We start from the raw sequence: 17623 nt of genomic DNA on the forward strand, positions 1-17623 counted from the left end.
CAGTCTTCCCTTCCCACTGTTTTCCTAGCAACATCTCTTTCAGTCTCGCGCTGGATCTGGGCTGAAGTGTGCTAGGGAGATTTTCTTTGGTTTTCTTCCCTATCTGTACCCTTTCACCCTTACTGATTGCAAATGTGCCCTCCATCTTAACATACGCTTTGTCACTGTCTGAGTCACTGTCACTAGTTTCTTTCATACCCCTCTTATCTTTCTCATCTTTCTTATTTTTCTTACCATTTCCTTTCTTTCCTTGCCCCTCAACTACTATTTCTTCACCTACTGGAAAATCCTTTTCACCTTCTATGTTCTCATCTTCATTCACTTCATCCTCATTGTCCTCATCCTTCAATTCTCTTCTATGGGTCTGACCTTCGTCCTCATCTTCAACGGGGAATTCTACCATGCTACTTCTACGACCCTGACTGCCTTCCTCATCCAATTCCAAAGTTCCACCTTTTACTTTGTACAGCGGCATTTGTTTCATAATTTTCCTGAGAGGCAGCTGTTTCGATTTTTGACTTGTACTTGGATTGTAGGGGGGTGGGGGATCTGGATATAGTCTCTGCACAGCAGGAGCTGTAGGAGGGGGGGGAGAACTAGCCTCGGCTTCCTGCTTCTTGCTCAGTTTAACATTGACCTCGCCCTTTTCTCCTTCCTTCTTTTTTGGTTTTAAAATGGCGGCCGCGGCAGTTATTCTGGCCCATTTCCTGCGATCAGCATCTAATTCTCTCTCTCTCTTCGCGTGTGCTCGTCTTTGCAGTAAACCCACTTCCTCTTTTCTATTTCTTTGAAGAGCTTCTTGCGCTCTCTTTTCTTTCACCCCTACTTTCTGAAACAGAGAACCCTTTTTCTCCATGCAATCATCACCAAAATGTTCAATCATTTCATGTTTACAAGTTTCCAATTCTAGCATGCGTGTTTTCATATCTTTTGGATCAGTTTGGGTTTTTACAATTTCAATCATTTCATCCCACTGTTGTCCAAGAGTTGGACAGTCATATTCCGTACATTCCCTGTCAAATTCACCCTCCATGACGTCTTTTATGGTCTGCGCGCTCCCTAGTCTGTCCCTCGCTAGCGTCAGTCACGCTCCAATGCACCTAAACTGTCCCTAATCTAAATAAATCAACAAACTTCTGTCAAATTTCTTGCTCGTAAATTATGTAGAGCTCTGCTTTTCTGTTATCTCCTCTCGGAGTTACAGATACATCTACCTAGTTCGCCACTTGCGCGCAGCGACACTAGTAATTTACAGCATTCCAGTCAATTCAGTTTTTTATACTGGGTACACCAGTACCTCAGTCAGGGAGAGGCTTTTTAGATTTTACGCCAGTACCACCTTCGTCAAGTGTGGAATTCTGTAAAATCCCTCTGACTTAATTTTATTCCAGAACCTTTTGCACACAGCCTTTTGCACACAGCCTTTTGCACACAGCCTCTATTTATATCTTATTTAACACACAGCCTTAATACACAACTTATTTCACTTTTACTGTTGATTTCTCCACTGACATCAGAAAATAGTCCAAATTCAACACTTCATTTAGAATATTCAATCGCAGAATTTAATTAAAAAGGTTTCTGCTTACCTTTTGATTATGAGCCGGCTCTTTGTGTTGAATTCAGATATTTCCCTTTGTCCTAAAAAACTCCTTTTACCATCACGTCGGGGGTCACCAAATTGTTGGACTTTCAAATAGTCCTCATGCGTGTTCAAAAATGGTTCAGGAGTCAATCTATCAAAAGTTTAAAAGTTTTATTAAGTTCAACAATAGGAGAAATCAAGAGCAAGACACACAGCGCTGGAGAAGCCAAAAATCTTCTAAGTTCCCTCAAGTGCTTCTGAGTTCTTCTTTTTAGAGACAGACTTATATATCAGTTATCACTCTTCCGTGCATCTTCTGCTGGTGTCTTCAGCAGACGTTTCCTGCAAGCACATCCTGTTAACCTTTCAACAGTATTTTTGCAGATCAAAACAGGAAGCTCTATCTTCAGCAGTCTGCAACATTTTCTCTGCCCTGCACTTTATATCTCAATTAACCCTTTGAGACAGTTTCACAGTAATTAGCACTCTATAGTTTAATTATTAAAGCTTTCTTATGCAAATGGAAAATATATAAAACATATTCAAACTGAAAAGTACCACAATATATATATATATATATATATATATATATATATATATATATATATATATATATATATATATATACATACAATAAATCAACAATACATTAATAATATTATTACTTATATTTTATCTTAAATAGATATTAACTAAAAAAATTAGGAAATAAAGGCTAATTCAAAATATCAATTAAAGTAGTATATAATTAATACTAAAATAACACTGTTTCAGAGTCTGTTCAATAGTATCTATTTTAAATATAAAAATTGATACAAAAATGCCAAAATTCTATTAAAATTGCTCAAGTTTTTAGTAATGTTATTATTATCATTAATAATTAATAGAATTTATATTATATTATAGATGAGTAATACAATTTTCAGTTATATATAAATAAAACAAATATGATATAAAAAAATTACATCAAACAGGGTTTGGAAGCAGTTGAATATGAATTCACACATGTTTTTAAAAATTAAAAAAATGTAAATAAATAAATAGAAAAATAAATCAACAATTCCTTAAAATTACTATTACTTAGATTTTATTTTACAAATGTATTGTTAACCTATCCTAATATTCTAAAATATAATTAAACAATAAATATTTCTAAATATTCATACTTAACTTAATATTAATATAATACTACATTATATCTTTGAAATCTATTTTTAATTACCTTGATAGAAGGAAACAACCTTCAATGAGACATTGAGGAGGAGGACAATTAGTGGGGTTCCTGGATATGTCACCCAATCCTCCATTGGACTGAATGGTAAGTTGATTAACGCATTATAAAAACACCTAATTATTTGTACAACTAGTGTAAATGAGTCATATTTACCAGTTTATTCATTCTTCTTAACTCGGCTGTGATGTTAGTCAGTAACTCTGAGGTCAAAGGTCATTTGAACTTTGTCCCTGTGTGAGACAAAACCTTGGCATCTAAAGTCTTCCAACACAAGCATGTGGGGCCAACTGAAGTTCCTGTAGAGAAGGAATCTGCCGGCTGTGTCAGTGTTAAAAATATTCCTTAGATAATCCTAACAGAATAGTTTCGACTTACCGTCACATACACAAAATCCTGTCTGTAAATAGTAAGTCCTATTTCACAAGTTTTCAATGAGTACTTAGAGCAGGACTGGTTGTGAGGACATGTATATATGTGCACAATGCATTCAGAAGATGTAAAATGCGGCATATGTTGACAGTTATGACACATATGCCATCCACTGACCTTACATTCATCACGCTTGAGTAACACTTTGGACTGGACTGATTCATTGTCTTTGGATTATTGTTATTTGAGAGAAACAAAACTGCTGCACCCACCCACAATGTTATGTTATACAGTGTCCGTAAAAGTATTTTAGATACTTTTACAGCTTGGAATAAGCAACTCGGAAAATAAAATACTGATACAATGGCACATTGTTAAATTTTCAGTCAAAGGGCAACAAGAGAAGCGATGTACTGTAAGTCTTCACTGCTTTCCTGTCGATAAGAAGAGGAGAAAAGAATGGGAAGATGCCTGTGGACGAATAAAACTTCCTAAAGACCTGCGTCTTTGTTCTCTCCACTTTAGCCCTGATGCCTTTGAGGCTTTTAGTAAACCAAAGCAACTGAAAGAGCTTACAATGGCAGAGAAAAGAAACCCTAGATGCCATCCTAGCAGGATGTAAACATGTTGACACTTGTCATTACACCGCAGCCACTGAAGGAGTTTCCCAGCGTGGATTTCACTCGATATCTAGGGGCGTTTAGACTCTTTGTGGGGAAAAATTGATGGTACGCCTACGCTTTTATCCATCGCCACCTGTAAGCTCTTTCAGTAGCTGTGGTCATCATATCAGTATTTTAGTTTTCCGAGTTGTGTTGCGGTAAAAATAGCAACGTAGCACATCATTTCACATCATTGAAATAATGGCGCCCCAACATGTATACAACGACTTAGATTTTTTAAAATAGCGTAAATCTTTGATGGTTTTCTACTACATATTCCAATAAGAGAAATCATTTACATTATATTAAGCCATAAAAGTCTTAATACCCACAAGTTCTGTATTTATCTGTATATGTATAGTCTTATTATATTTCCCACACTTATAGAGACCATATTAAAACTTAATTATGTAACTTCAACAGAATTTAGTCAATATTGCCTCAGAATACTGCAGGCTCTTTTTCAACAATTCGTAAGTATTAATACTCACAAGTACATTTATGGCTTTAGTTAGTGAATTAATTATTTTGAGATGTATTACCAAGCTCTGTCGACCACACCAAACGTCACAGGGCATGTCGTTCCTATTAGCAGTGTTCAGTTTTAGGATTTTAATTCATAAACAGTTACAAAAATAGAGATGTTACATGAGACACTTTCTAAACAATCCACCAAAAAGCCACTAAAATTAATTTGCTTAATTTATATTTCAGTACCTTTCAAATATGATGGCATTAGGAAGCAAATCTAGTGTAATGTGGGAATTGTGGGAATTATACTCAAGGGGGTTCGCTGTACCCCAGTCACTTCCATAAGCGCTGATTGACTCAGGCGTGTGGAATACCGCCCATGCTGCTTCCAAAATAGCAGGCTGGCCTCATCCCTGCTCCGCCGTGAGCAGTGATAAAAATCAGCTGTCACCCATTAGAGAGGGACAGAGTGAGACAGGACTACCACTACAGACAGCATCCGAGTCAGATGAGCGCTCACAGAGACACACAAGTCATCACCTGCGGAAATATACAAGACTGAGACTTCGAAGGCTTTTAAGACCTGCTATCAGGAACCAGCAATTCACTCTGTGAGTACAGTAATCAGTGTGGACAGGAAGCCTGTAAATAGTATACATTAAGATATTTATATATATATTATGACATTTAGTTAAATTAAAATTGTTCCTTAATTATACCAGAACATAGTCATGTTGTCTATGATTCAGCCTGCAGATTTCAAATGATTCATTGATGTTGAGCTACATGTCTTCTGCTGTGATAATGTGATAATGATAATTACCTTAAATGTATAATAATTAACCCCAAGTAGAAAGTTAGATATTTAACCTGAGCTCTAACAACAAGGATGTTAAAATAACAAATATATACACAAATGAACGTTCAAAAGTTTTTAAAGAAGTCTCTTATGCTCAGCAAGACAGTAATATTGTTATTAGTTATTATTATTATTATTCTTTTTTTAATGTAATTTATTCCTGGGATGACAAAGCTGAATTTTCTGCATCATTACTCCAGTCTTCAGTGTCACATTAAGCTTCAGAAACCATCTAATATGCTGATTTGCTTTAGAAACAACAGTAACATTTTGTCAGGATTCTTTAATGAATACAAAGTCCAAAATAACAGAATTTATTTTATTGCACAATAAAAGTCTTTACTTTTGATTATTTTAATGTGTTCTTGTTGAATACAACTATTAATTTCTGTTTTTTAAAAATCCTACCACTTAAAACTTTCGAACAAAAGTGTCAATACCACCTGAAATCATCTTATTGAATATACAGTGGCTAATATCATGTGAGCTAAACATGCTTTTGTCCTTACTGCCCTATTTTAAGCGTGGTTTTAAGTTGTTGTGGCTTTAACAAGACCTTTGAGCACTCACAGGAAACTAAGGAAGGCAGCTGAAGAGAATAAATACCAAGCGCATATCACAATAATTTGGACAGCTGTCAGCAGCACAAAAGCACTCACATTCTAGGACGTTAATAGCTGTGCCCTCCATTCCTGCTCATGAATAGCTATGAATGAGAGATGGCCTCTGTGACACTTTCATTCATCTGGTTTGATCATCTTTGAAATATATAAAAGAGACCTAATAAGTTGTAGCACAGATATAAATAAATGTTTAGACCATTTGAACCACTTCTAAATTAAATTATTGTATGAAAAAGGAAGCGTCAATGTTTGACACAAAAGATGCCTATGATCTTGTTCATAACTACAGTATACATTCCTTGATAACACCTTTCATGTAAATGAAAATGCATGCTGGCACTTTTATCACATACTTTACACACAGTATTTTCATTTTGCTGCTACTGCTGATTCTTATTCGCTCATTCGTTTTTTAAATAATTTGACAAAATGCATTTTTAACAAATCAGAGAGCTCAAAATTCAGCCTTGTAAACAGCTTGATGATATCTCTCTCTGCTAAACAGTAACGTCTCGCTAGACCTCAGTATTGTATGGCCCTGTTATTTTGTGTGCTCATCCAGCTATACAAAGGTTTTAAGCCCAGACTCGTGAGTGGCGCCAGTGATGGACCCTGTCCTTTTGTCCTGTGAAAGCTTACAATGTGAAAAACAGAGGTATGCTCGAATATAGTCATTAGTTACAGCTGACAGACCTGTGCTGCCTCTAGTGCTTCTCGCCTCATAGAGAAAACTTTTGTTTTGTTTAAGCTTATAGCAGCTTTACCATAATTTGATGTGCTCTTTTGCTGCTATAAAATTACATCACATATCAAGAATGATAAGTCTATAAGATCTACTGTAATTCAGCATTTAGAATCTTCAATAAGATAAAAGAGTTTTTGATTGTTCGATAAGAATTAACTTATTTCTGGTGTCAGCTAAATAACGGTTTTCTATCATTGTAATATCCGTTTTACCCAGTATACACAGTTGGTTTTGGATGCTGATTTTAAAAATAATCTATAAAAATGCTTCAGTGATGTTAAAAATTCACAATCTATATGGTAAAAAGGCTAATGAATGAGGGAAGCTTGGTGTTTTGTTCATTGAGAATGTGAAACCTCGAAAAGCGCCACAATTAGGCTCAAACCACTTTTGTTCATTTTTGGCATTTCACAACTGTTTTTGTTTAGTTAGAGGTCATGCTAAGAAATAAAGTACAATCAAATTGTAATAGCATATCTAAGATGTAAACAGACAACTGACTTTAGCAAGTGTAAATTTCATATATAGTATGTGTGAACCAAATAGTTTCCGTAGGTCCTTGAAGTATAATAATAGCGCACAGATAAAAGCATACCAAAACCAGCGCCTGTCTATATTTACTCCACTATCAGAGCCACTAAATGGCCAAGGAACTGTGTCAGGTCACTCTTGTCTTATTTCTAGCCTACTTTTGAATTATTATCCAACATAAAAATGTTTTATGAGCCTTGGGTTTGAGTTTAATATATTTTTATGAACAAAGATTCATGACAAAATCAGCTTAGATAACATGCCACAGATGTGTTTCAGGTCATTTGTGTCACATTTACATTACATTATCCGTGTTCGCTCTAACTGATTTGCTGAAATCAAAACAAGTATGATAATAAGTGAGCATTAGCCAATGAGATTGCAGTTTGCACATTAGTTCCGCCCACTATCGACATACACAAATGTTGTCAAGATTCCTGCCCTGGAAATCCTGGTTCAGTTTGGTCAACCACAAATGGCAGTTTTTACACTCTTCTCCTTGATTTGTTATAACTTTTGCCATTTTATAGCTCTCCAAAGGTTTTTCCTTGGTCGACCAAATAGTACAGCCCAGACAAAAATTGACCATTTTCAGCAGCAATAATCAGCAAAATATGGGTGTGTCATTTGGTTCAGTTTGATTGTTTTACTCACGTTGTAGAGGGTTGCCAAAAATTCTTCCTCTAAAAACAAGTTAATAATACATTAAAAAGTGCCATAATCAATAAACTAACAAGTATTGATATACATTTTATTATTTAGATCCAACAAGTTGCATATGCAATACATGAGTCACTAATTTTACTTTATGCATCATTTCTGATTTTAGTTTTTCACCATTTGTTTTTTCCCCTGCGAATTAGATGATAAGAAACATTTCAAGAAAGACAGAGAATCTGCCTTCTATCAAGAGCACAAACCTAAATACACACCGTCTCCGATCCCAAGTGTGAAAGACAGATCTGCCATTTACCTCTCAAAGGTAGCAGCTGCAGACCCCTCAGGATATATCGAACAGCAAGTGAGTGCTCATCGCATTTGTCATATCACTCACAGCACACAGGCATCTCTAAGGTCAAGTGCTCAGACTGGATCACACACATGCATGCAATGCTGTGAAGTCTGGTACATGCTCATTTTACAGTACAACACTTTTTCTCAGTCACTCAATAAGTGAGTGTTGTTAAAAACAGCTTTATGCGAATGAAGTCTTGAGTGTTTTCTAAGGCAGGAATAATGAATCATGCTTCTTTCTCAGGGGAGTGTGTTCCAGGAGCACTTGACCTCAAGCGGAAAGAAGAAAAAACAAAGCAAGGTATGAACAACCATTCTGGCTGACTTTCTAAGTCAGGATCATTATGTGAGCCTGCTGTGTGACTAATGACTAATGCTAATAGGTGCTGTGTGACTCATTTAGAAACATATAGAATGCAAATTACACAGACTCTCTTGTGACTGATTTAAAAAAAGCAAGAAGGATTCATTTGGCAATGCATTATTACAATATTTTCACACAAGCTGGATATGTAGCATTATAATTAAATCAAAATCACAGCCATGGTAACGGTGATGTTGTAAAATGTAGCCTTGTTAACAGTGCTAGGTAGTTTGTCCAATAACCTGTAGGATTCTGGCACTTTCACAGTTTATCAAATTTTTTGCCTGACTGTGCCTTTATCAGATTGTGTGAAACTGTTTCAGAACCACTGAATTTTAATCTTGATCCAAACTGCTCAAACTATGGTATGAGTAGTTTTAAATCTAGACTGTATGATTAAAAGTTTTTTTAAGCAAAAACAGAATAGTATAGCCGTAGCTTTGTGAAATTATGCTACATAAAACAACGGCACAAAACAAAATCAGCAGATGGTCTGAATGAAAATGCAGATTCACTGTCTGACAGCAAGTGGCACTTATGGAACAGCTGTGATATATTGTTTACTTGGTTACTGCTGTAAACAAATTAGTGCTGTGCTTTTAAATACAACATTAATATGCATAATATGGAGGTAACATGAAAATAAAATACCATCTGAACTTTTCTGAAGAAGTCAGTTCCCCTCAAAGAGACATTCATATAAACCCCCAATTCAGTATTTGGATTTTCTTTAAATATTTATTGCATTGTGAACAGTGAGCTGCACTGCCTGCTACAGTATTTTCTCCTCTTTGTGTTCATCTTCAGCATCTCTGGCTTCTGTTAATGGCCATTTACAATTGGTTTGAAAGCCCAGTTAAAGAATTAGTTGTGTGTTATTAATAGATTTTAGCCATTAGTCAGAAGTGTATGCAGTTAACAGGGATCTCCTTTCAATTCACGATCACTGTCTACGTTGCTTAGCCACTTGTATCGGTATGCCGTTTAAAAAAAATTTATATGGTGTGCGTAATTCAAACTGGTTTACTGTTTGAAACAGAACAGGTAAAAAGGCACAAGCATGAAAAAAATGTAGACAGTTTGTAGTGTTTTTGAAAAATCTTTACAATTAGATCAACATAAAAAACCCACTATATGTTATGATATTCCTGCATTTAGTTGTCATTATAGATGGCACTTGGTTTTGGCTGCAATGAACCATACTCTAGAAATATTCTTGTTCCTATTCTTTAAGTTTTTTTAAGTTTGCAAATGAAACTGTATTTGAACACTGTATGGAGCATGAATTTTCTACTAACAAGGCTGAAAACCGTCATGAATGACGTCAAACCTCACATGAACGTGTGCAGTGAACTAAATCAGCTATTCCCAGCTAAACTCAGAAAAAGGTAAAGTATGGCTTTTAATAATACTAACAGTTTTATTTTAACAGTGTTTTAATTTGGAGTTTAATTCAGTGCATTGTGGAGAGTAACTTGAGCCTTCATACTTCTTCTTTACATCCAAGATGGCAGGAGTAGCCAAACAGATAAAAGTGACAGATGCAGCCAGTGGAGATGATGATTTTCCTCCTCCTCCACCTCCTCTACCAAGACCCCAGGTTCTGGAATCACTTCAAAAGGATCAAAGACAGAACTCCCTCCCTGTACCACCTCCAAAAGAGACCTTCTCAGAGTTCTACCAGCAACGTCAAAAAAGCGAACTGAAACGTCTTTTTAAACACATTCATCCTGAATTGAAAATGAATCTTGATGATGTAGACGATGAACTGATAGATGCAATAAATCCACAAGCAGCAGACACGGCATATCAGGCAGAAGTCCAGTCCATGCGCTGGATATTCGAGAACTGGACTCTTGACAATATTGGAGACCCACATGAAACTAAAAAACTTCTCAATGAGGAAAATCTTCAAGGTGGGGATGTGAGGAGCAAATCCTCTTTGTTTGAGCATTCGATGTTTGATAGTCAGCACACAACAGCAGGAGAGAGGCCAGGTGTGGTCAAAGGAGATGTTCGCACGGCCACCTGGTTGTTTGAGACACAACCCCTAGATTCAATCAGTAAGTCAAAAATAGAGAATGAGGAAATCGTGGAGGTTGTACTGAAGGAACCTGTTCAGAAGGGAGATGTGACAGGTACACGTCTCCTGTTTGAATCCAGACCATTAGACGCTTTAGGCCGCTGCTGCTCTGTTGAAGACCAACACTTCCTAACACTCAAATCAGAACTTCAGGAGAACAAAGGAGATGTGAAGAAAACAGTCAAACTCTTTCAAGCAGATCCCTGTTGTGCGATTAGGGATAGCAGTGGCAAAATCCATGAAATCAAATCAATCTGTAGAGAAGAAATCCAAAGCAGTGAATTCAAAACAGCACGATGGCTTTTTGAAACTCAACCCTTGGACCATATTAATAAAGGAGCTGGTGTGCAGATCATTCGCGGGATCTCACTTGAGGAGGCCCAGAAAGGTGGTGTTGATAAGAAAAAATGGATGTTTGAGACCCAACCGCTTGATGCGATCCATGAAGGTGCTGTGGAAGAACAAAAGTTCAAAGGAACAGTGGAGGACATCTCTGGGGAAGCAGATGTTCATAACAAACTAAAGCTTTTTGAAAACCAACCCCTGTCATCTCTTAAAGGAGAGTCTGAGGGTGAAATTTCAGAAAAGGAGGCGATTGTTGGAGGAAATGTAGGATCCACACTATGGCTTTTTGAAACTCAGCCTATGGACACTCTGAAAGACAGCTATGAGGTGGGACAGCTCAAGAAAGTGGTGGTGTCAAGTGATGAAAAAGGTGAAGTTAAAGACAAGAAGTTACAGTTTGAGAAATGCAGTGTTGGGAAAACAGCAAGTGATGGTGAAAACAAAGTTCAAGATGTTGAGAAAGGAGATGTGAAGACTTTCAAGAACCTTTTTGAAACCTTACCTCTTAGTAACATCTCACAAAGTCATATCCACGATGTTACAGCTGGGGATGTCAAAGGCAACCGTTCACTATTTGAAACCACACCGTTGTATGCAATTAAAGACTGTGCAGGAAATTTCCATGAGGTTACGACTGTCAGTAGAGAAGAATGCATCAAAGGAAATGTACAGAATTACAAATGGATGTTTGAGACGAAACCCTTAGATGAAATTGAAGAAGGTAGTGGAAAAGTAGAGCTCATCAAGGGCATTACAAGGCAAGAGGACATGGCAGGTGATGTGAGGACAGCTAAATGGATGTTTGAAACACAACATTTGGATCGCATCAATGTAAAGAGTAAGGAAGAAGCAGATGTGACAGTAACGCAGGAGGAATTTCAAAAGGGTAACGTGAAGACGTGCAAATGGCTGTTTGAGACACAACCAATGGACATTTTGTATGAGAAATCAGAAAGGAACCAGGATGTAGAGCCAGTGCCAAAAGCTGATGTGAAGTCACACACTTGGTATTTTGAAACACAGCCATTGGATAACATTAAGGACAAGAAGGACTTAAGTTTGAAATTGTGCAGCACTGTGCAGGAAGACATAAAAAGTGATATGAATGTAAAGACTGTGAAACACCTGTTTGAAACTGAAACTTTGGACAGAATAAATCAAACAGATTCTGACCAAAATGTGAGATATGTCAGTCAGGTGGATGTTCAGTCTGGAGATGTCTCTCGTGTCAAGGAAATCTTTGAATCCAAGTCGCTTCATGAAATAGGAAGTGAATGTGTCAAAGACTCTAATGAGCAAAAAAGCGAAATTCAGTCAGGATCGGTCCACAAATTCACTTGGCTGTTTGAGAATCAGCCTATTAGTGAAATTAATGAGAAGGAGGACAGAATAAGTCACAGCGTCAGTGATGTTGAGGGTGGTGATGTTGGAAGCAAGAAGTTTATTTTCGAAACTTTCTCTCTGGACAAAATCCAGGATGAAGACAAACTACTTGAGCACCAGTCAATAAGTGTTGAGAAGCTCACAAGCGGAAGTGGTAATGTGAAGTCCAGCACTATGCTTTTTGAATCCCAGCCATTGTATGCAATAAGAGACAAAGACGGACAGTTTCATGAAGTTACCACTGCGCAGAAAGAGGAAGTGATGAGAGGAGATGTCAGGGGTGCAAGGTGGATGTTTGAAACCAAGCCACTGGATACCATCCAAGCAGACAAAGAAATCTACGTCATCCGTGCGGTTACACAAGAGGATGTGCGCAAGGGAGATGTGAAATCAGCACGTTGGAAGTTTGAGACTCAGCCTTTTGATTCCTTCACATCTCGTGAAGGGCCATCGGTGAGGGTTGTTGAAGATATAGGCAATGGGAAAAGTGTGCAAGAAAGTAAGCAACTTTTTGAGACTGAGCAAGCGAGCCAAAAGAAGTTTGTGCGAATGGTGAGTGTTACAGACGTTCAACAAGGTGATGTACGTACCTCAACCTGGCTCTTTGAGAATCAAGCTATTGATACTCTAAAAGGTGAGCCAGATGAGAACACATTGACAACTGTACATCGGGAGGATAACACAAAAGGAGATGTAAAACGTTGCACATGGTTATTTGAATCACAGCCCTTAGACAAAATAAAGACAGATGAATCTACAGAAGAGCTTGCTTCCTCAAAGGAAGCAATCCCTAAGGCAGATGTCAAAAGCACAACCTGGTTATTCGAGACTACGCCACTGGACAAAATCACTGTAGAGAGTGTGACAGACATACTTTACCGCCTTTGCCATTACTCATTCATTCATTCAAGTGGAATCATCATCCAGGCAAATGATTATAAGTATGTAAACATGGCCAAATATCAGATTGTGAAAAACGAGGGACCTACAGTTCAAAAGGAGGAAGTTGTTGAAGGAAACATCAGGAACATAATGTTGCAGTTGCTGTTCAAACCGAACCTGAAACCTAAAGTTGTTCTACTTAAAGAGGACGAACAAGGCAAGATGCACAGCACAGTGCTTGAAATCCCATTTGGATCCACAGATAACCCTGAGGCAGAGTGTAAGAACCAGGAAGCGGTTAAAATTATTGAGAACTTGCTCATCCAACAAAAATCTATCAAGTCAGGCTTGGTGATGCAAGAATCTGAAGGTGGGCAGCCAGAGATGATGGTGTATTCCCTCCACTGTCAAAGCAGTGCGACTGAGTTGCAAGACATTGCACGAGGAGATGTCAAATCCACCATTGGCAACCTTCTTGCTACAGTCCACAGCCAGCAAACCAAACCGTCTTGCAGACTGGAACAAAACGAAAGAGGAAATGTTGATTTGTATCGAAGCTGCATAGAAAAGGGTGACCTTAAGAGTCTACAACAAGAACTTTCTGAGGAGGAACTGTCAGATACTTCTAAAGATAAAATTGAAATTATTCAAGGTGATGTAAAGGAAGCAAAGCGACACCTAAATCAACAAAGGGAGCAAGTGGAAAGAACCGTCTTGGATGTTGTACCAGGAGACGTGAAGAATGTCAAAAAGGTTTTCTCAGAGGTCTCCACAGACCTGGACGTTGGAAACTGCATGCCAAAGGAGATCGTCAGGGGTGATATTTTGTCAGCCAAACAACAACTTGATGAGGCAGTCAAACAGTCAGCCATGGTCCAGAAGGAGGAAATTGTTTCTGGGGACATTAGGGCGACTCTTGAATCCTTGGAGCGGGCAAAGCAACAAAGCATGCATGTGGAACGTGAGGTCATCAAACCAGGCACTATTTATGATCTGAATATAGAAGCAGAAGAAATGTGCTCAGAAGAAAGTGAACGGAAAGTAATTAAGGAGGAAATCATTTCAGGAGATGTTAAGGCTGCCAAAAGATCCCTGGAGAGGGCAAAGAACCAAAGCATGAGAGTAGAACGAGAACCTGTCACTCCTGGAAAGCTATATAATCTAAATGAATCATCTCAGAGCCAAAGCAACACAACAGTGGAGCAGTCTACAACATCCTCCTTGAGTAACCAGCGGATTACTACAACATTTCGAAAGGTTAGTGATATAGAAAAAGATCAGGGACCCAACGAAAGAGTTTTTTGTCAGAATAAAGTGGGAGAGAGAGAAAACACACTAGTTGTTAGTATAGAAAATGACTCAAGAGTGATAGATAACATTCCTCAGGTTTTAGAGTCAGAGCCAGATGTTGTTAAAGGTGATGTGAAGGCTGCTATTCAGTCGTTACGAAGTGCTTCAACAGGGCAGAGAAGTTTAGTCAGAGAGGAAATTGTTAGAGGTAATATGCAAGAGACACTCCAGTCTCTTGAGAAGTCTAGCATTAATATTTCTAAAGGAGATTTCAAGGCAGCAATGTTATTTAGACAGTCTGGGCACACGCAAAGCAAAATTACAAATGACTCAGGGACTGTAGAATGCAAGCAGAGTTTTGTTCATTTGCCTTCATCTGATACTGAATTGTCTTCTTCGGTTTCAGTGACCGGAAGTGAGCATCTGATCATCTCGGCACTGAATTCAGAATCTGTTGGCTCCAACGCGGACTGTTCAAAGCTCTCTAGCGCTTTTGCAGGAAAAGTCGAACATCCACCACCCATCCCTTCAAAAACTGGTAATCAGGTTAAAGATCAGAAGCCAGTTATTCCACCAAAGCCATTACACATCTTCTCCAGCTCCAAACATATTGCAGAAAGCCCACGTATTTGTCCAAACTCACCTAATAAGCAACAGACTCCAGCGATCCCACCCAAAGTTGCTCACAAAAATGAAACAGTGGAAACTTTAAACAAAACTAAGGAAAAACCATGCAACATTCATGAACCAGTTCAAATGACAAACTTCAGCAATCCTACAGATTTTCAGAAGATGCAGTACACCGAGCAATGGGTTCAAAATTCCCACATGCAACATACGGACACTCCATCCGAAGGTAAAACAGACCATCTTAATGATGGTTCCTTTGCTTGTGATAGAACAGGAATGGAGAAAAATGTGATTCAGAGGATAAATGCCGCAGAAGAGATCAGGATGTGTTTGCAGAGTTATTCAAAAGACGGTGATGAATTAAACAAGGGGTTTAAGGTTGCTCTTCAGAATTTTGGGGAAAAGAAAACAAGTACGGATGCAACCTCAATTTTCCCAAAGAAAATTAAAGTTGTGCGAAAAGAAACCATCCAGGAACAAGCTAAAACTTCCAAAGCTTCAACACCTGAAATACATGAAGTTTCCTCAAAGTGCAGTCAAACTATTGAACAGCAAAGTGATTCTGAGAACAAAGTTGTTTTGAGAGAAAAGAAAGCCAGGAGAGAGACAGAAGACGAGCGCCGCCAGAGACTCTCCGTCCACAAAGACGAGATCATGAGGGGCAACGTAAGAGCAGCCATGGAGATCTTCGAAAACCTTATGAGACGAGAGGAGCTGAAGATCATTTTGTCAAAAGTTCAAGAAATAGAGGGGGAGACTTGTGAAGTGGATGTCAAATCTCTGAAGACTTTGTTTGAGAACGTGCCTGTTTGGATTAGCAAGCCAATAAAGAATATGAAACGCAGACATTGTTCAAGAGCTGGCACGGACACAGTGGGCTTAAGAGATGATGTCGAGAGCATATCCTCTGTTGAGTCTGCATTTGAGGACCTAGAGAAAGCAAGCATGGACATAATCAACTTGAAAGAACAGACATTAGCTAAACTCTTGGAAATAGAAGAGGCGATAAAAAAAGCTCTGTACACGGTCTCCAATTTAAAGTCTGAGGCAGACATCGCTGGGTTGTCAGGCCTGTTTAGCGAATCCTTAAATGCAGACAATGTCTCGCCAAATACTAAAAACATTAGGAAAATCAGCATTGTGTCCAGTAAAGCAAAACCTGTGCAGTCTAAACAGGTACAGGGTACTGATAACAGATGTCTGCCCAAAGAGGTCCCACATCAGGTTCAAATGGGCAAACCATGCTCAAACGCCCCCTGCTCGCCTTCGTTTATTTCCATTCATTCTGCTGCAAGAAGACCTGTGGAGTCTCCTACATCCTTACAACCAAAAGCAAATGACCAACCTAATGCAGGTAGCACGTTCAAACAGTCCTCCCCTGAGAAATGCTTAGCCAGCCATGTTTGTAGCCCTCCAAGTCCAAGAAGGAAAGTCAGCGTTCTTGAAGTACAGCGCGTTCCTGAGGTTGCAAGTGGAATCATTGGCACTAAAACGGTCAGTGAGAAATACGAAGAGATCGACTGCTTTGGGAATACTTACTTCTCTTCCAAAAGATCTACATTTGTTACCAGACAGTCTGAAAGTGAATTGTCTGCCTCATATGATGTAATTACAAATCCAAGGAGATATGAAGAAATGGCTTCACCTGTTTCGCAAAGGTCTGGCCAGACCTTCTCCTCAAATTCTCTGTCTAAAAGCAAAGACAGAAAGGTGTTTGTTACTTTCGGTCATCCCAACAATGAGAAGCATTAACCTTTCTGCCCATTTTGTTTTGTAGCATTTTTTGGTGACTTTTAGTTTTTATTTTAAATAAATATATATTAGAGTTATTGGTCCTCATTTTATATGTGTCTACAATGAACAGTTTTATTGTGATGCTTTCAGAGCAAGAATTTTTGTACTGTTGCAATTAATTGTTAATAAAAGTGTTAATAAAAGTGCTGTATATTTAAATGATCTAAAATAAAATACTTACAAAGCAGTATTTGTTATTCTTTTTTATTACCAGTTAGACTAAACTGTATTATTATTATATTATTTCTCTAAAACAGCATGGTAAAACCATTTTGACATTTTTCCCATAGAAGGGAGGATCTTCATACTGTGTATATCATACAGAAACTCATATTCCATGTATGTCTATATTGTTGTTGTAGTTCCTGTCACCTGCTAAAGAGATGTGCTCTGCATGCCTGAATCCAGTTTATCCAATGGAGAAAATGGTGGCAGATAAACTAGTCCTACATATTAACTGTTTCTGCTGCAAACACTGTAATAAAAAGCTAAGGTGAGAGAGAGAGATCGCAATTGTCCATTGTGAAATTCTGAAATCAATTTCCTAGATGTTAGAAGGCAAATCAGTTAAAAAAAAGGTTTTAAGTGTAATCCTGGAACATTTGATCAAAGCTGTGATTCATAATGACAATACATGTGAAAATGTCAAAAAATCTGATCAAATATAATCTACATAATCAAATTCATATTGCATATTTAATTGATTTCATCAAATCACAAGTCAAATATTTATGGAAGCCTGTTTCCACTATTGAATAA

At 37.9% G+C, this 17623-nt stretch overlaps 1 protein-coding gene across 1 annotated transcript in view; it reads left to right on the forward strand.

The window, feature by feature from the left end:
- The window catches only part of xirp1 (xin actin binding repeat containing 1), a 20856-nt gene extending 3643 nt beyond the window's left edge, over nt 1-17213 (forward strand). Inside the window, exons 5-8 of the mRNA XM_073848914.1 lie at nt 2816-2903; nt 7943-8100; nt 8338-8394; nt 9965-17213. Of these exons, the coding sequence (XP_073705015.1) occupies nt 2816-2903; nt 7943-8100; nt 8338-8394; nt 9965-16822 (7161 nt within the window). The 3' untranslated portion in view covers nt 16823-17213. The remainder of the gene's footprint in view (nt 1-2815; nt 2904-7942; nt 8101-8337; nt 8395-9964) is intronic.
- Nucleotides 17214-17623: the final 410 nt, after the last annotated feature.

The sequence above is a fragment of the Garra rufa genome, chromosome 10 (genome assembly GCF_049309525.1).
Source record: "Garra rufa chromosome 10, GarRuf1.0, whole genome shotgun sequence".
In the NCBI taxonomy this organism is placed as follows: Eukaryota; Metazoa; Chordata; class Actinopteri; order Cypriniformes; family Cyprinidae; genus Garra; species Garra rufa.